Source organism: Haliaeetus albicilla, chromosome 20 (assembly GCF_947461875.1).
Source record: "Haliaeetus albicilla chromosome 20, bHalAlb1.1, whole genome shotgun sequence".
Lineage (NCBI taxonomy): Eukaryota > Metazoa > Chordata > Aves > Accipitriformes > Accipitridae > Haliaeetus > Haliaeetus albicilla.
Genome location: NC_091502.1, coordinates 17,057,021 through 17,077,473, shown reverse-complemented (window position 1 = coordinate 17,077,473; position 20,453 = coordinate 17,057,021). Strand labels below are relative to the sequence as shown.

The 20,453-nt window shown below is 35.5% G+C and overlaps 1 protein-coding gene across 1 annotated transcript in view; it reads left to right on the top strand.

The window, feature by feature from the left end:
- DEUP1 (deuterosome assembly protein 1) overlaps positions 1-19,907 on the top strand; it is a 47,530-nt gene extending 27,623 nt beyond the window's left edge. The window contains exons 10-14 of the mRNA XM_069808389.1: positions 1,510-1,707; positions 2,744-2,830; positions 5,380-5,579; positions 11,417-11,717; positions 17,900-19,907. Coding sequence (XP_069664490.1) covers positions 1,510-1,707; positions 2,744-2,830; positions 5,380-5,579; positions 11,417-11,717; positions 17,900-18,070 — 957 coding nt within the window. The 3' untranslated portion in view covers positions 18,071-19,907. The remainder of the gene's footprint in view (positions 1-1,509; positions 1,708-2,743; positions 2,831-5,379; positions 5,580-11,416; positions 11,718-17,899) is intronic.
- The last annotated feature ends 546 nt before the right edge of the window (positions 19,908-20,453 follow it).

The following is a 20,453-nucleotide window of genomic DNA, read 5'->3' as shown; positions in this document are numbered from 1 at the left end:
ATATGGGATTTTAAAAAGCAAGCAGAGTACTGACCTTGGGTATGTTCATATGCAGAAGAGAGCAGGAGGATAAACTGGCTTTAGGAGAGTATGAAGTTTTCATATATGAAAAAGTTTTCATATATGGTTGCATTTCTGGAGGTAGTTGCATAGCTGTAATTCTGTGCACTAACAACAGAGCTAGCTACTTCATTGAAATAATGGAAGAGACCATGCCTAAGCATCACGGGGATTCAGATAATACCATGCAAGTAATAAACCCTCCAAGGCTATGAGTAATTAATAGGCTATAGGAGGTAAGTAGTAGTTTGTAGGCGGTCTCAGATGTAAGACAGGCTAACAGATCAACTGATACAGGTCACTATGGCATGTACCCACACAAGGCTAAGCTTAATCAGTCACCTGCTGCACAGTCTAGGGCAGTGCTCTTTTGTTTGAACTATGCATCCCATTGCATTGCACATTTCAGAAGCGCTGTGTGCAAGCAGTAGTGGCATGGCACCATGGAATGGCATATGGCTTGGCAGACAAAACCACTTTGGGAGTAGAGGATGCTCAGAACTCCTCTTACAGGCATGTTGTGGTTTTGCTGAGTAGCAATGTAAGCAGGAATATCTCTAATTGGATGCAGCTGACTTGGACACAGCAATTTTGGCATGATAGTCATGATCTAGCTCTTAGGTTTTCTGCATCTACATCTATTTGTTTACAATTCTAGTATTTCTGTGTAGTTTGCATAAATAAAAATGAAATGCCATCTGTTACTGATTGTGTACAGTGCTGCAAGGAATTATTAAAATCAGTTCAACTGTTGTGCTGGGTTTTGTAGTTTTGTTTCTTACATAATAAAACTATCAGTACTAAATTGTTGGTTATAGTAAAAAGATTATGAAAACAATCTTTGTGTTGATCCTTTGGAGAACTCTGCACAGGAGATAGCGCAGAAAGCTTGACCTTAAATTTTATATATAATGGCAGGAATAATTCTCATAAAGTGATTTACCATATATACTCTTTATTTCTAACATAGTTTCTCATTAAAGAGCCTCTAGACTGATTTATTTATATTGCTCCTAAGTTAATTTAGGCTGCATTAAACTTATTTTAAACCTAAATTAACTTAGGAGCAATATAAATAAATCATACTTAGGATTATTGAATGGGTATTTCCTTCAATATTCTTTGCCATAAATTCCAATTCTTAAAATTAACATTATTTTTATTACATTCTTTTTAAATGTTAATTTCAATGCCTTGTATTTCATTCATTTCTAATACTAAATAAGCAAATGAAAGTACAAGAGAAGGGTTGAAAAAAGATGTAAAAATAAATAAAGTTATGTGCACTGATTCATTAAGACATTTTATTATATGATCTCAAAAATCTCTGATTCAGTTAGAAGAGTTGGTGTCTTGGAAGCAACAGCAAAAAAGCCACTGATAGGTAGCAAGTGATGCAATCATATTTACTGCACAACATTTTTTCTTTTTGAAACATATTTGCTACAGATAAGAAACCATGTTTATCGAGAGGAGCAGTCCCATTGCTCTGAGCAGGAAAGAATGAAGACAGAAATCTCTGACCTGACAGAAGAGCTTCATCAGAAGGAGATCACTATAGCAACTATCATGGAGAAAGCTAGTCTTCTGGAAAGACAGTTAAAAATGGAGTTAGAGATAAAAGACAAATTGTTAGCAAAACAACAGGTATGCAAGCAGGCAAAACCAGCCTAGATCATTTTACTCCACGCTGTTGATAATGACATACATTTTCAGTGAAAAAAGGCATTACATTTCTTGCTCTAGTTTTCATCAGCAGTGCTGTAATATCTGTGAAGTATTACTAAAGCAGCCAAAATGATACTGGAAACGGAAAGCACCAGTAAATGTCAACTGTACATCTGAATTGCAATTCATTCTGACCATCAAATGCATTTACCATTTTAACATGCAAAAGATCTTGAAAACTTCCGGTTTGTTGTTATTATATGTGCTTTATCATTAGAACCATTTATTAGATTATCTAGAAAGTTTCCTAATTTTTCAGGTTTTTTAAAGCTTTTTGAGGAGTGATAGAAATCTGCTTAGAAAATTCTGGTAATTTTAAAGCTGAAAACTGTAAGATACCAGTGTTTTAATGGCAAATTTCAGTTTTAAAAACAGACATGTTATATTCATTACTTAGTTTTGTAAACCAAAAGAACCTTCATATTTAGAGGTTTCTGCGTATCTCTGGACTTTCTGAGAGGGTCACTGCATATTGAAAATAGTGATTAATGTAATACTTTACTTCTGACAATAGGAAAATTTGTGTTTGGGAAAATGAGAGATATCTCCTACTGTGTGGCACTCTTTATCAGGCCATATTCCCTACTGTATCACTAAAAGAGTGGATGTCGTTCCTAGGCTTCATGGCTACGATTTCATCCCGTTTCAGTGGCCTGCAAAATCTGTCCCTCTTTGTATCTTGCAACTGCATGTGAACTCCTTTTTTTTCCTAAGTGATTACTTCTTTCAAAAAAGGTAAATAAAATCAGAGGCATTGCATTTGTGTATCTTTTATAGATGGTTTAAGATGTCTTTCTGCTTTAGTATTGCTGTATTTTAAAAAAATTATTATAGTTAGTTTCATAATTCTTTATGTATATTTTGTAAAATTAAACTAACATATATCTATACTCATTGTTATTTCAAGTTAACAGTAATATTCTTGTATTTAACTAAGAATTGAATCTTTTCCTAGTTGTTGGATTTCCGATACAAAGTTATCAAATCTGAAAACATGCATCTAAAAGAGATGGTAGAAAACCAGGAGTGTAAAAGTTGCACGGTAATTTTTTTTAATCTATGCAATATGCAGAATAGTTACTTATATTTATTGTAAATGTAGATTGAGATCATGGCAGATTTAGAGATTTCTGGCTTGCGTAAAATAAATAAATAAAAATAAGGTGTGTGACATAATCAAAACCAAGTGATATTCACACACAGCCTGAAGATGGGTATAGCTAGGAATAATTTTGACCTTAATTGTAGTAAACTAGAAGTAAGCTAAATTTTTCAGTAACTGTCTAGACACTAAACAGTTTCTGGGAGCCTATTTTTTGTAAGTGTTGTCACTTATTTCAGAATTTTTTTTATTTTTAAACAGTCATCATTCTCACAGATGCAAAACTATGTTCCTTTTCTACTATTTTACTCCTTTGTTTATATGATATTTAAATAACAGTGTAAAAAACTGAGACATTTTGCCCCCCTCAGGTTATTTTCAGAGTTTAGTATTGCTTTCTCTCCAAACAGGGGATATTTAAAGTTTAATTCATAAAAAAGTGTGCCATAATATCACGTAGAACTATAGTTTATAAAGGTATCATAAATGTTATAGATGCTGCCTTCCACAAAAACGTCCCCTGCTTACAGAACATCTGTAGTGATTGTATCTATCACTAGAAAAAAAACGCTGGAATGTTGCTTGTAAATACTGCTGTAAATATATCTTTGGGGAATATGTAGCCTGTTAATTGTCTTACTGTAGACTGACAAATGCATCAAAGAATGTCACATTTTTCCACACCCTTAAAATAGCATATATGTCTTATCAGTGATGTATTACCTATACGTACATATACACTATGATGGATATATGTATGTGTATATATGATATATTAATGTGGAAACATATATGGATGTGTGTATGCGTGTCTAGCTCTTATCTACAGTGATATTCTTTATGAAGACTGAGAAGAGCTGTCTAACAAGAATCCTTGTAGATATCATGTGTTTGTTAATTCTTAACAGTAAAATCCAATTACTAGATATATCAAGGTCACTACAGATATCACTGTGTTTGCGGACTTAATAATTCTTTCCTACTTTACTAGTGTATTATGAGGATCTAAACATTAAAGATTGTGAGGTATTTGATATTAAGATTGCAGGGACTGGAGAGATTTTTACGGATGTGTTTGTACAGTACAGTAGACCACTACACAGACCCCTCAAACTAGTGCCAGCCTAAGTCAGTATGGTGTAATGCATCATCAGGAAGGGTTACTTGTTTAGATTTCAAAAGCAACGTAGCTGTGCCAGCTTAGTTTTGGGGTTCATGCCATTATAACTGTACTGCTGATTCTAGAGCTATTAGTGGTAGGGTGACTTAGGACTCTCCTTCTCCCCCTGTTCTGTCACTCCTCTCCACTTGGGAGACATAGCTGAGCCCCTGCCCCCTATCCTTGCACAAAATATTAAATTTTCTTATACTTTCTGGCACTTCCATGCCAGCTTGGCTCATAAATTTCCCCTAAAACTAGCTAAGCAAGGCAAGGTTTATAGGAAGAGATGACATCAGAACAGTTAGTGCAAGGAATAGACAAGCTTTCAGGTGCAGCAGCCCAGTTGTGCTAGCAGTAGACTAAGAACCAAATCCTTAATACTCATGAGTTACTAGGTTCCAAAAGAATAAGGTATATCTAGAAATATATGAAAGCAGAACTTAATAAAATGTATGAGGGTTTAGTCTTTTGTGTGTAATATGATAAATCTTTTGAGAATTTTCTGTTGATGACAGTACACTGTCATTGCAAATATCTTTACACAATGCAATGCAGTATTCTGCAGAGGTCGTTCCAAATTAGCTAGCTCAGGTGTGCAGCATAGGCTTTATGGAATAAGTGATAGGACATAAAAGGAATGGGGTATCCTGGCTAGTCAACTTCCAGAGCTAATCTCCATCTTCCCCTCTTCATATCCTAGTGGATGGGCCTCTCTAGACCCTGGTCGCAGTGCACATGTTGCTTGCACTTTCAGTATTTTGATGTGTATACCATGTGGGCTAACCCACCTGAGAAGCAGAGTTTAGTAACACAGACGCACAACTCTGTGCTAATGTGGCTTTACTTTACCGCTTCTGAAACTGAAGGTGACTGTATCTTGACACAGATATTAAATTGTGCCTGTAGACATACCCTGTATGTACTATAGTAATGAACTTCTGTAATTTTTCTTGGGTTTTTTGGTGGAATTGTTACTGGAGGGAGCAATACAGTCTGCAGCTATAGCTGTTATGGTTGCTTTTATGTCCTAAGTTTTACAAAGCAAGCGATGAATTTACAACAATAATATTTTGAATGCATGTTTGTTGAGAAATTTTAATTTGTTTTATTGTGTTATAGAGGCTGTTATCCCTTCTTTTCCATTTATCTACAACTTTTTTTCTGGAGGCAATTCTCTTGGTTTGCTATAAGTGCTGCATGATTATATATGGTAGCTAGGTCTTTCTTTAGCATAGAACATTGTTTTGTGTTTGCTTGTTAGAAATACTAACATCCATTTATTGTGGAAAAAATAACTATTTAATGATGGTTTTATCTCCTTTCACAGAGTATAGATTTATCTAACAAAGAACATGGAAATTTTACAGCTTCCATTCACAAACTGGAACATGATAATGTAAGATTACAAAATAGTCTGGTTAAACTACAAAATGACACAGAAACATCAGTACTGGGTCACATGGATACATATGGAGAAACAGAGCACAGCTGCCAAACCCATTCAAAGATGCAAGAAAAAGAAGAGAGGTAATATTTAGATTGTACACATACATGAAACTTCCTGTAAGTTTTTTGGAAGCATCTAACTGGGTCAAACTGTTAAATTTTGTTTCTGGTTCTGTTCATTCAGAACTCCCACCAACATAAATATCAGACCTAGTTAGTATATTTTTAAGAATTTCCTACATTTTTTTGGGTGGCTAACTGAATTTGGCAATAAATGGAGTCCCAGAAATGTTTGATCATTATTTTAACATTTGTTACATGAAACAACTTAAAAAACTTTTAATGTGCTGCTAAAGTTATTCTTAGTTCCAGGCTTTGCAAAACAGGACAGAATGTATTTTTACTGCCAAATAAAAACAAAACAAGGAAAGGATATAAAAACCAACATGAGAGGTAAACTGCTCCACAGGAGGTTATCTTAATAAGCAGTTTGAACTACAACCCCTGCTGAAAAGCTTTGTGTCCCACCAGTTTCATTTGTTGGAAGTTTCATTAAATGTATTTTAATGCCTTGTCTAGTTTTGGTGTTCTTGGGTGACCTGATTTTTAAAAGAAACATAATTTCAGATGCCTTGAATAAATCATTACTACAATAAACTCCTTGTTAGGGAAAAATAATGAGACTTAAGAATACTCAGACTCATAGAAAACATTGTAGTGATGACTTCCTTCTTATTTCCCTGTATTCAGTGAAACACTGAATTACCTTCAAACATGTTACAATCATGGCGTTGTGGTAATAAAAAGAAAATTAAACTCCCTGCTAAACACTATTTCACAGTACAGGAGAGTAAAAATTAATAGGAAGCTAAATATTTTGATCATCTATAATAAAGAACTGAAATGATAGCACTAATGTGAAACAGTTCTGTGAAGCAAAGTTTAAGTAATTGGAGCCAAAGTTGTACAGGTCAAGAATTCAAACTCATACATTCAGTCTTTGGCAAAATTTAAAGTGATTTTCTTTCTGCAAAATAGAAAGGCATCCCATTGTATGTAGCTACATTCTTGCCTAAAATTTCCTTTTAAATATGTTTAGTGTTAGAGGTAGTATTCATGTGTATGCAAGTATATATATATAATATGTATGTATGTACATATGTATATGCATATACATAATACACACATACACATAGATATATAGATATATATATATGGAAGTGGCAGGTATGGCTGTTTTCCTACTAAGTTTCAAATGATGTTGAAGGTTTTGCTGAAACAGATATTTACAAACCAAGATACAGACTATTCTGCACCTGTAGGTCTCATAATTTCACCAAATATTGGTCAGCACAATTTTTGCTCATGCTTCCACTCTTCTCAAGTGAGAAAAAGTAAGGTTTTTTCCCATTTTCTCAGGAATTACACTTGCTATACATGAGGAACTGTGAAATTTCATTCATGAGAATGTAAGTGTATGAGACAATAGAACTATGCAGGTAATTTGCAGGATTTTGATTTCATAGCCATTGAAGCCCAATGTTAAACCAACACTGGGAGAGAGAAACCTGGGATAGCTAACCTTTCTCACAACAGAAATCTCAACCACACTACTGAATATAATTTAAATTATGATTCTAATTAAGCTGATGAAACATATATTGAGCCTGGTTTTCAGGATCTAAAACATGCATTTGATTTCGTAAATGAAAAGCTATTTAGCTAAATAAATACATACACAGATTTCAAAAAAATCTGCAAATTCCACGTGTACTGTGTATACACATCAGTCATCTTTTTAAGATTGGGCCCTCTCTATACTGTCAGTTCTCTGTTCCCAAACAGGGAACTACCTCAAGATTTTCTCAAAAACTAAAATTAAATTTTCAACCATCAAATGTATGCACATAAACCAGGCAATTGATGTTGGTTGAGTTAAACTCTGGGGTATGTTTTATTTTATTGTGAGCATAAACCATGTTATTTCTGTTTTAATTTGCAGTTCTGTTTCCATGGTAATTATGGCACTGGGAAAGGGCAAAAAGACTTTTTTTACATAGTAGAAAAATAGAAAAATGGTGTTTGTGCAAGGGGGGTGGTGTTTGTGTTTAAAATAGTAATTTTCAGAAGCTGTACATTTTGTTTTTCCTATTTGCATTCAGAAACCTAGAAAGGTTTGCACGATGAAAAAAAATTCTTCAACTAAGTATATTCTATAATATTTTTCAGGCATGTCTCATGGTAAGTACTAGAATCCTAGGCATGGGCACAGTCATTAGTTAGATAGGAGACCTCTAGAGAAAATAGAGGAAATTGCAGGAAGTTATATTGGCGATTTAGAAAGAGGCATGATTTCTTCTTTCTTGCAGTATACACTGAATTTCTAAATATTACAAATTAAGATATGCAGGAGTGGCATCTTTTTGCTAAAAAAAGACTGTGGCCACATCCTACCTATAGCCACTTTAATTACTGTTCTTATATATGGTAATTGACTTACTTCTAATTGCCATTTACATAAGCTTTCCCCACCTTCAAGATTTCAATCCTTTATTTAGACCTTGGCCAAATATAGTTGATTTAAATTTTGGCATGGTTGAAGAGGGCTTTCTCTGATGAAGCTGATGTGTTTACCCTGTTTCTTCCAAAATTAAAACATGCATGTGAGTTCCCAAATGAAAGGCTACTTATTTACCATAAAAATATACACAAAATAGGTAACTGATCAAGCCAAAGTCCACTTTCATCATGTGGCAAAAGTGAGAGGTAAAGGTTAGGACTGAATGCCTACTAAGGTAGCTGGGGACCTCTTAAAGGATCTGTGTTGGCAGATCTTAAGGAGGTTTTCACTACCCTTTGGAGGTCACACACTCTTAGTCATACTCACCACTGTATCAGTTATTGCAATAGATAAACTGGAAGCAGTGAAAACAATCTCTTCAGGAAAATACTTTTTATCCATTTTTAAAATCAAGTTAGCAGTTATACTTGCAAGGTAAAAGAAACAAGATGAATTCTGAAGACATTCTGGTCATTAAAGACCTGTTGTTTTCTTTCTTAAGACTAGGTACATCAACCAGCACAAGCTGTGTAAGGAATTTGTTTTGCAGCACTGAAGTCATTGATTGCATAGGGACCAGGCTGATTTTATATATGAGTCTGGAAAAATCGATCCTGTTTATATAAATTCCCTTTGCAAGGACATTGTTGTTTCACTTCTTGTCCCATATGTTGCCATGTCAACAGTGATATTATTCTTGTGAAGTATGTGTATATGTTAAACACTCTATGACAGTAAACCCACTGAAAGCGTAAGTTACTCAACTGCAGTTATAGTGTATTTGCATTGCCAATGTTAACAAATGGACAGTTTTTTACAAATTTGCAGATATTTGCCTACCTTTACATTTGTATTCAAAGTAGAACTCTGTTCTTAGATATTATTTTGAACTGAACTGGCAGAAATTTAAACCCCAACTCTGAAATCTGTCTGAAGTGAAGGCATAGTATCCATATCAAAGCTCTTAAATGCAGGCATCATGTCTTTCCAAGATAGCAAACAGCCCCTGCAATCCTATGGATTACAGTAGGAAGTGGAGTTCCTTTAAAAAATCAGTCCTTTTTTGGGGGGTATCTGTTTTTACTATCTAAGAGCTACCATAACTGTAGGCACTCAAGTCTGAAAATTCTGGTCTTAGTGAAGTAAGCTATAACATAACAGTAATAAATGTTATTAAATACATAGAGAAGCAGTTCTGGGGGAAAAAAAGAACACAGATCACATAGACTTTACTGTGGGTTTACAGAGGAAATTACTTCCAAAAAGGTCAGAACACAAGATGGAAAAAAAAATCTGTCATTTTATTATTCATGCCATCTATCTTCAGTTGTGGCAGTTTTTTTCACTGTGCCCTTCATCCAAACAATAGATGGAATGGACTTTAAAATAGAGGAAAAAAAAGAAAAAAGATATTCTCCTGTGCCCAAAGAGCAGAGTGTATTTATTTAAAGAAAAGCATGAAAGAAAGGAGAAAATTCTGCCCCCATAAAGGTAAACATTTTAGGTGATTTAGAAAACTGGAAGGTTTGGTGAATATTCTCAGAGAGGGTTTTTTAGAATGTATAATAATAATATTAAAGTAATAATAATATTATAGCATCATGCCTACAATTTGCTTTCCTGTAGCATTCAGAGTATCTTACTGACTACTTCTTTCATAAGCAGAGAAAAATATGTTCTTCATTAGTTCTCTGAGTTGTTCTGCACAGTCCATTTATGGAGTACTCAGTTTCATGTACAAGCAGGGTCCATTAAGACTGCAGAGCCACCCTCTCCCAACAGCAAATATTTAAATTAAGATTAGAAAATGATGGTGTGATCTTTCTGCAGAAAACACTGTCCTTTCCCTGTGCTTGGCAAATTATTCTTTTTTATTTAAAAAAAAAAAAAAAAGCTGTTTTCCTTGGATCTGAGCAGCACTGCATACTCCTGAATATTTATAATAATTATATTTTAGTGGCAGAGAACTTGATCTTTAAAAGCTTTTACAGCTGCATTTCAAATTAGTAAAGTGTTTTAGGACATTTGCAATGATAGGATCTTTTCAAACAGATATCATGTTTGAGTATAGTAGTTACCTCTCAAGACTAAAATTTCAATTTTATCATAAGCACAGACCTCAGTGCAATAGAAATTTTTACCTCAGTCAGAAATATTGTAACATAAATGTAAAAAAATCTGAAATAATTTAAATTTTTTTGCATGTTTTGGTATATAATACAAGTAAAGATGCAATTGAAAATTAGTCTAATTCAGCAGACATCTGAGCAAGCTAGTCTCAAAATTCTGTGTTCTTATCAATATGGTTTCAGAATTGTTCAGTTAACTGTCAGGAAAAGAAGATATTTTGATTGGGAGGAAAATAGGTTTCTTTTTTTTCAAGTTGCTGTTAACCATAATAGGTTTTGCTTTACAGAACTACAAATGAATACAAAGATATACTTTCACATCCATTCTGATCACTCTAAGTGTGATACAAGAGTTATGGAACATCATAATAAAATACTTTAAAATTCTTTTGTAAGCTTGAAGATTTCACTTACTGTTACAGAAGCATGTTCTTGTACAATTTTTTTAAAAGTGTATTTTAAAAATTTCTTTATTTCTTATCTTAATCTCCAACATGTTATCATTAAATCAGTGGCAAAATTAGTATTGCAGTAAAAGTACAGGATCAAAGATTTCCTGTACTACTTTTTCATTTAACTTATTTAAACATTTATTCTAAATTCTGTCTATTTGAACACAGTTGTTTAAGGTGATATTAGGTCAAAATTGGCTAATTATCCAACCACTAATAACAGTTTTGGCCTGCCATCTCACTTTATGCTTTCGTATTTCATTCCCTCTATTTGTATGGCTAAATTCACTCCAGGCCCTATCATAGTGTAAGTTATAAAGACATGGCTGAAGAGTGCTTACATAGCTTCTTCCACTGAAAAGCTAAAGGGGTGATAACCTTTGGCAAAGGAAGGGTAACAAACACTTAAGGAGTATTGGTATCTTCAATACCTGAAGCAAATTTGTGTTTTAGCTCTTGTCCTGCCACAATTATATGGCAACGTTACTCAACTTAAGCTCCAGTGAAGGGGTTTACATTAGTGTGATTTAAGTCACAGCTGAAGCAGACAGAGAATGCATACTCACATGTTTAGAGTAACTCAGGTGGAAAGTTGCTAAATTGCTGCAACTTGGTAATGCTTAATCTTATGCCCATAACTTCATGCATGAAGCAGTTTGAACAGCTAAGTAATCAAAATTGCACAAACAAATAAAATAAAAAACCCCCTTGGCTTTGCTGTGATAGCTTAGAGTTTTAACTAGTTTTCATACTTTGATTTTTTTTTTCTTCTTTTAGAACTTTGGAAAAGAAGGATGCATGGGAAATGGAACATCAACAGACTGCTATGTTCACAGCCAGTGGATACCACAGAAACTGTAGTCCTGCTTTGTATGGCCAAGGCAATATCACTGGTTCAAAAAGTGATAGCACTTTATCTTCTCATACACTTCACAGAGGTCATGAAAAGCAAATAGTTTATAAATCTCCATCACCACTGACGGGGAATCCTTTGGGCTTTGGTGGGCTGTTTCCTGAAAAGGGCAGAACAGGAAGCTTACTGAGCCCTGCTTACAATGCAGAAGAAATCAAATTATCAGTAAGTAACTATTTTCCTATAACACAAGTATTCTCAAAAATCCATCTGTGGACCAAATGCAGCCTTGGGGGAGCCAAAAATTAGATCACCCCTATTGTCATTATTATTTATACAGTGCCAGCCCAGCAAAAATGGAAATACTTTATCCTAACATAAATGCAGTTTTTCTGGAGATTAAACATCCCCTACTGGGCCATACCTCTGTTCCAATAACGATGGTGATAATTACCTGCCATTATGTGACTGTGAGAGAGATTTCTACATTTGAGCTCATTGCTTTCTATATTGGGGCACTCTGCTTCATATTGCCTTCTGTAAGGGCACTCTGCTTTAAGTGTATTTCCATAATGCCTGCAAACTTACTGTCTTGTAAGTGCTGTTAGACAAATCAAGTTTCTGCAGCATTCGATTAAGGGATAAAATTAGAGGAATTATGGCAACTATTTTTTATGTGTTAGCTATTGTATTTGAAAAGGAACAGAAATTATAACTGCTGTAATCCTGATTTTTCTTGAAATGAAAGAGTAATAGTGCAGCATTCTTTCTTTCAGTATTCATAAACTGAAGATTACCAACCTCCATGACAAGTGGGATAAATCCCACTTTGCCTAGGGCAACTTCATAGGAAAAACTTTCCATTATTCTTTGCCTTTAGATCTCTGTTTAAATTTGAGCTTTATCCTCTTCCTTAGTATCTTCTATTCTTCCTTAGGCCTCCACTACAGGCCACTATTTTTTTCCACTTGAAAACTTAGCACCTATTTTCCAGACCTCAAACCATGCAACCACAGCATCATTAAATAATGGAACTAACAGATGAGTAAGGAATGGGCTGTAGCCATCTCTCTGTCCAGCTGTGATACGTATATCTTTGTACCCAGGAGATCCTGAACTGCAGGTGTGTGGCTGAGCCTCTAGAGAGAGAAGACTTTAGCATTTACTGGGGGGAACCTATAGGCAATTTTCTTGCCACTTGTCACCTTAAGTAGGAGCAAAGAGGCACCATGACACCAACAATCATCTCCAAGCAGTTTGTGGTTGTCTTACCCCGGTTCTGCTGTCCACTTCAGAAATGGACACACATTGTTTTCTATCAGAGATGTGGCTGCTGGAAGACCGTCTCCATGTTCTAGAATCTCACTGAAGATAGGGAGCACCGTAGTGATAGTCTGCCTGGGAAGCTGGGACTGCAGTGCAGCCCTTCACTGACTGGTCCCGGCAGCTGCATCCCAGTAGTCAGAGAACAGTGAGAACCACATAGTCCTGGGTGTTTGACCTCACTTCCATTTTTATATTCTTATGCTTCACAGCCATTTTAAGTAAATGGCTTTTGGTTTCTCATGTATTGGGAGTTTTCCTCTTTAAACTGCTAATTGCGAAAAGAATTGTCTGGCCTTTTTCAGGAGAGTCTGATAAACACCAGTCCTCCTCCTCTCTTCTGTCGGAAGTGTCAGACAGAGACAGCAGACCACAAAGCCTCTGTTTCTAGCCAGCCCAGGGAAAATGCCCATTCTGAGACACTTCTGCAAGCTGCAGGGAAACTATTTCCCAGCTGGCACTCAGGACAGGGTCAATGCCAAGGCAGTTGACTAGATGATAAGGAAAACACTTTCCAGCTGGTGTGTGGGCAAAGTACATAATGAAACTATTAAGCAAGGGATATTTCTTGTACAGAGTCTAAGTCCAAATCAGTGGCATTGAAGCAGGTACAAGTTCAGAAGATTGCCAAAATTAAATCATCACTCACACTGACATTGGATACCACAGCATTAGTGCAGAGATGATTCAATGGTCTGTTACGCTAGAGTTCTGTGTTCAAATGGAAAGCCATTGCATCAAGGAGAAAGAGGAAAAAAACATACAATGTGTTGTAAACCAGAGTTCTTTGACAGAGTTTTCAGGACTGATGTTTCACCTAAGTGAAATCTCCAATATGTTCAAAACTTCTGAAGATGTTTTAAGGGACCATTTTTCTGAAGAATATTTGTAGCACCAGCTGAAAACATCAGAATTGTAGGTGATGTCCTGAGACCTACCAAAATTACTGTGTTGGTATTTAGGGGAGAGAGAAAACAGTCTCTAGGGCTTTAGACAAAGACTTACATCTCTCCTCCCAGTACAGACTCTTCAGACAACCTTAGTAAATGTTCCACTGGAACCTCTGTCCCTTCACATTCTTACTTAGAGGTTACATGTGTAGAGAAAGTTGCTCTTGCCTTAGAGTAAACTAGAGGCTCAGCTGGGATTCACTGGAATTCCCATAGCCCCCAAAATTCTTGTTTCAAGGCTTTCCAAATCTAGAGAAATACTTTCTCTCTGAACAGTAATTCAGGCTGTTCTCTCTTTCTGAAATGGAACAACTTCAGAAAATGGTTTCCTGATCTGTTGCCAGTCTCTGGGAAGACTATTCCATAGAGCAGTCCAGTGTCCAGCTTCAGAAAATAAACAAACAAACAAACAAACAATCCAATAAGATTAGTTGCAGCTTCAGAATAGTCCATTTGTACACAATTTCTCATGTTTCTCTTCAGATGATGGACAGACATTGTCTGTTCTTGCTTTCAAGCCTGGGAAAGACATGAAAGATTTAAGCTGTAGCAAGGAAAATTTAAATTAGGCATTAGGAAGCCTTCTAACATTAAGGATGGGAAATTGCTTAATAAATAGATTGCAATGGGAAGTTGTGGAAATTCTACCAGTGGACGTTATGAGGAATGATTCTGACAGTCTTGATGCTACCTTGAGGCGTGCTGTAGTCCATGCCTCTCACTCTGCAGTATTACTATTACCTAGCTGATTAGGTACTTAGGCCCTGTGAAAGCCTTCCTATATTGCTTGGCAATTTCCTATGCATCTCAGTTTTGATTTTCTTATATGAGCAGAAGCATGTTGAAGATGGGCATCTGTACCTGCTGCCTAAGATGTATTGCAGTGTAGAGTTAGAGGAAAGTACTCCCAGAAGCCCCCAAATTTAGTCACAGAGAGACTCAAATTAGCCAGACCAATTTCTAGTCTTGGTGTTACAAGAACTTTCCTGGAAAGAAGGGGCTAAACATGAGAAAACTTTAATACTCTGGAATTTGACCACTCATTGTTTGACCACTAATGTTAAAATATCCCAAGTGTTAAGGTTTTCTTGCTGCCCTGCTGAAGGTGCATCCAAGGATGCTGGGACAACTCATGGGGCAAGAAAGAGATTAACACGAGGCAAATTAATTAGGCAGTCTGTGAGAGGAATAGACTTAGCTTCCTGAAGTGCTTCTCCCTAGCAATCCAGAGTTAATTCATAAGCACTTTGGGTAGTTCTTGCTTAAGGAGAAGACATCTTTAGCACATATTTCATATGTGCTAGATAAGCATCTCTATCAGGTGCACTCCTTCATTTCCAGCAAATAATGAGGCAGAAAGGTGATTCTCATTACTGGAATACAACAAAGAAATATGGGATCAGCTGACACTGTAGAAATGCAAAAGTAGAGTCCTTGTTGCCTAACCACCCAAACAAGTTAGGTTAGAAATGAACCCATTTCTATCCAGCTCCAGTTAGAAAACCAAAAGACATAAAAGAAGTGTTATCTGAGGAAAAGAAATTCAAAACTAGGGACCATGAATCTCATCTGAGACATGGATTAAAGCAGTTTCTTTATGGTTTTTCTTCCTCAGGCACTGAAAGTAAAGACAATAAAGAACATAGTGAAAGAACAGACCAGAGGCTTGGAAAGCAAAGCTTAGTTGCTAGCAAGAAATGTTGCCTTTTAGACCTGTTTAGATACAACCTTCTCTCAAAGCACATAAAACCCAGTGCATTAGGGACCTATTTGCTTATTCTAAGTGATATACATTCTTCACTCAACTCTGAGGAAATTCAGAAGTGTCTCATTTGGAGTTTACAGTCTATTTCAAGAAAAAAACACATCAAAGTAAGTACCAGTTGAAGCAAAGGACACTAGCATTTTAGGAAGATAACTTGATCATGAGGCCAGTATGTTTCTAATAACAAGTCAGCAATTGTAAACATTGTTATAATGAATTTCTTATAACTTGATATAACACTTCTGAAGACTAGCACTTGTGTAAATCCACTGTCCATAAGGAAAAGGCCGACATGACTTTTTTTTCTGTAGGTGATGACACCTATTAAATTTGTATTTCAGATTTACATTTTCCCAGTTTCTTACATTTCTCACTGGAAGTATTTTATTTGCTCAGTATTGAATCAGTGATTTCAGAGGTGGTATTCAGTAAATGAAACACATGGTGATTCTTCAAGTAAAGCCTTCAAATCCAATGTCTTCTTCATAATACAAAAGCCGCCTTCTTCAAAATAGTACTGCCAACTCTATCTCTGAATCCAAATGTCACAAGGAGATATATTTGTGATCTAGCCCATGAAGGAATACATATGCATGTAGCCGTGGCATTCAAAATCTCAGGAACAACTATTCATATGAAAACAATAATTATTTACGGATGAGAAATCATGCATGTGTTCATGAGGAAAACCAGAAGGCAGGTGATCTCCATCCAGAGTTTCTCAGCCATTGGAAAATTAACATTTTTTCTTATCCCTGCTAGTGCAGGGATTGATAAAAGAGTGTTGTGGCACAAAGTGATCCAATACCTTTGGGTTCCTTATTCCTATGTGGCAAATTAAGTCACTTTTTTTTCCCTGCCCTGTTAAAACACTAATCTGGAGGAAGGTTCTGCTTTATCTGTGAATTTCATTTTAGAAGCCCTATACATCAGAAAGCCTGTCTCACTCTAGAAGGACGGTATTACCTTCAGAATTTATTGCCAGCTACTTCTTACTTGCTGTACTTTGAAAAGTAAAGGGGTTTCCTATAGGAAATCTCTAAATTTCATCTCAAGGTCTGCTGCAAAGAGTTGGAATAGAACAGTGCTTTAAAGTATTTCTCTAGTTAGTATCTTTTGGCCTGAAAAGCTGCTCAAGGGCAGTTTTAAACCAGGCTGAAAGCGAAGACCAAAAATGCCATGGAAATAGGGCATACCCCATTCTGATATAATGGAGCCTAGAATAAAAATTTACAGGTTTAATAGAATTGGCCTTTTCCACAAAACATTGGAATATTTAAATCATTTGAAGCCACTCCTATCTGATGTGCTCACAGATAAACTTTCCTTTTTACATTCTAATAACTCAATCAGTTATTAAAACTATTTAACATATGGTTTAATGAAGATAATAAATGTCAATCATCTTTCTCAATATATGATCATATAAAGACAGAAAACTAACTTTCTCTTAATCAGTATTAGAGCTCCTATACTAAGTTTTTTCTCAGTCAACTGTTAAAAATTCATGTCATAAAATTGCATCTGTACAAATAAATACTGAATTTATTTTTAAAAGGATAATATCTTTAGGCAAAGAAAAATTATTTCATATTTCTTTTGATAAAGACATTCCAATTAATGCATCTTAAGTATTAGCAAAAGGAATGAACAAAAATTCCTGCTTAAAAATTTAGAATTTGTTCCAGCAAAGACTTGCTCATGTCCTTTGCTTTATACAACTCTGCATCCCATGACAATCATTTTAAGACCAATTCTGGTATGGTTTCTGTCTCAGTCTACTAAATGCTCATTAAATAGAAAGAAAATTTTTCAGTGAACTACTTGCAGCCAATAAAATTTAGTACATTCTCCAAAATATCAGGGCTTGAAGTTGATAGTACTGAAATAAGCATAGGGTTTTTCCCATCCTCAGAAATCACCACATCACAGAAGCAGAGAGCTGAAACTACAGGAGGCAATCAGCAGTACCCAACACTAGTTATATTCTGTAATTCCAAAAACTAGATTATTGTCCTCCATCCTGGTCTAAATTATACAAATGACGAACATAACCTTTAGCTGATCCAAAGATTTTGGAGGTTCTGGAGCTGCTTAATTCTGTCTAATGGGATATTAAGTTTTTTAATGGCAAATCTATATCCTAATGCTGTGAATATCACAGGTATTCAAACATCATGTTCACATTTTGTCATTTAGTCTCCTGAATGCCTTTAAACATGTATGCCCAAATTCATGTTTTCTTGGTGAGTTATAGCGTTATTAGCTGCTATAGGTTAAGAAGTTTTTCAAATCTAAAATTTGATAATGCAAACATATTGTAGTACTTGCTAGTTTTTACTAACCATGATTTTCTATTCGTTGCTCAGTGTCCCCCTGAGATGTCCTTCCTTGCAACAACAGAAAAGTTCCTTCAAGAGGAAGAGAAACATACAAGAGAGTTTGAAGAACGTTTAAATTCACACCTTGAAGAACTGCAAAGACATTCTGAAAATACTCTAAAAAAGTATGCCAGGATACAGCAAAGTGGGCATACTTAAGCCAGTCACACAATTAAGAAAATAAAACCAAGTAATCACTCGTGAGTTTCTTAGAACTAAAATCTGCAACTAGCTGCTTAATGTATTTAGGCACATTGCCAATAGCATGTATTTCTAACACCAAGGTTTCAATAAGGTAATCATTATCCTGCAGATTTAGGTATATTATAACTTGACTCTATTACAAAATATCATACTCTAAACATATTCTAAAATATACAGGTTGGTTTTGCATAGTTAAATTGTGTGCAGCAGAGACCTTGTTGCAGCACTGTAAATTAAGTAAGATACTTTCAATTCTGTGATGTACAGAGGGCTAATAAGTGGAATTATTCCCTTGAAAATATTATCAGCCAAGAGAAATTCTCTAGATTGCACAGAACAAGAATAATAGGGGCCGTTAGCCATGTCATAGCTCCTAGCATAAAGAGCTTATCTATGCTCTGGTTATTTTTGGCTATAGAAATAGCCCTTGGGACTCTTGAAATGGGAAGTTTGAGCTCTTTCTTTCTTATGCTCTAAGCAATGCAGGTCCATGAGAGGAACATGAATAGACGAAGCACATATTTTGAAGCCACCCATATTGCCCCTTTTACCAGACCTACACCTCACCTGGGGTAGAGCCTGATCTCAGGTGCTTTACATGCTTTACATTAATACTTTACAATTTTTAAATCCTGTCTTTGAAAGCACCTGTTTTGATATTGATGTTTTGATACTATGTTGCCTTGTTGTTTAAGTACATTGGAACAGGGAAAAACCTTTAAGTTCAGACAACTTGTGATCAGTCTTAGGTAAGGGCCTAAATTCTTTGTATTTTTCTACAACATCGGAAAACATTATAAAACTGAGCAGAGTTAATTCATCTCTATGTGCCGAAAAACTGCAGAATGTTGAGATTCCTTTTATTTGCAATTCATACTGAATTCTATTGCTGTGCAAGCGAAACAGAAATTACAGACAGTGTTGATGAACCACCAATTTCAGTGAAAGAGATACTGAAGAACTGCTTTCCAGCACATACTGTTGCCAACTTCCTGGAAAAATCTGGATAAAAATAATACCAGACTGTCAAACAGCTCCAGTTTGTGAGTAAAAGAAGTCTCATTAATATTCAAGACCACAGCAAAAATGTAAATTGTTTTTGGAAGCTGTATTTCCATTAAGACAAAATACATCTCACTTCCACAAAATACCATGATTTTAAATACCAGTGTGGCTTGGTTTGCAATAAAATGAGTAATGAAAATGAGGACATCAAAGAACCTTTTACAGGAAAATTCATGAAAATGACTAGACTCAGCTGGAGGAACGAGGACTGAATAAGATGATGATGGAAGGACGTCTGAACAAAACTAAATATATATGTGTCCTCAACTTAAGGGGAGACGCACCTGGGAGTTTTAAAAGAACTAATGAAGAAATTTAGGAACCTCTAGAAATGAAGCTAAATTTTAAGCTGGGAAATACCTGTAGAAGCAAAAAGACAGCAAAATATTGTCTTTCAGAAAGGCAAGAGGAAAAAATATGGGATATTAACCAGTTAGTCAGATTCTTTTGCCACTGCAAGATTTAAACATACAACAAGACAGTACACTCCAGATCTTCAAAGAAACGTGTGTCCGAGTCCAGGCCAGGCCAGAGGATCCCTCTCATGATAGAGGTCTGTGTGATGATACAGAATGAATGACTACAATTATCAAAAAATGAGTAAGATTTTTTTCTAAAGCTTTTTAACATCTGGCCAAGCTACTAACTTTGGCTAATGAAATAACAAGTTTCAGCCTGGCTTTTGTGTAACGTCCTATAATAAACTCCCCGTAAAAAGCACCACAAATTGCAAAGTACTTGTATCTGAACAGCCTACTTGTTTACTGTTATTTCCTGCTCAGAGCACATTATGCCACAAACGTGCTGAGACAGTATGGATCAAAGTCCCGTTCTTTTAACACATGCTTACCTGAAAGGTCACCCTTCTCTTGCTAGCCAAAATCAGCCCAAGTTGCTCATCTGACAATCCCCAATTTAAACAAGCCCATTGCTGCCAGAGTATAGTTGGAGCCACACCACTGGTTCTGAATACTTTAGTTGTATTAAAAGGTAGAAACTTGATTGACTGGTGATTGGTTTCTGAAGGAAGAGACATATTCCTGATGTTATCATGCCAAAAATAGTTTGTACAACATGTACCAATTTCAAGTTATTTGGAAAACTTTTTAAAGAATGACGGACAGCAGAAATAATAAAGACTGAGAAATTATGTACCGTATGAACAGGGATTGGAGATGTATGTATATTGTCAAAAAAGGAATAATCAGAAGGGTCCGAGGCTATAAATGTCTGAAAGCACCAGTAAAAATGAAAAAAAAAAAATTATTAATCA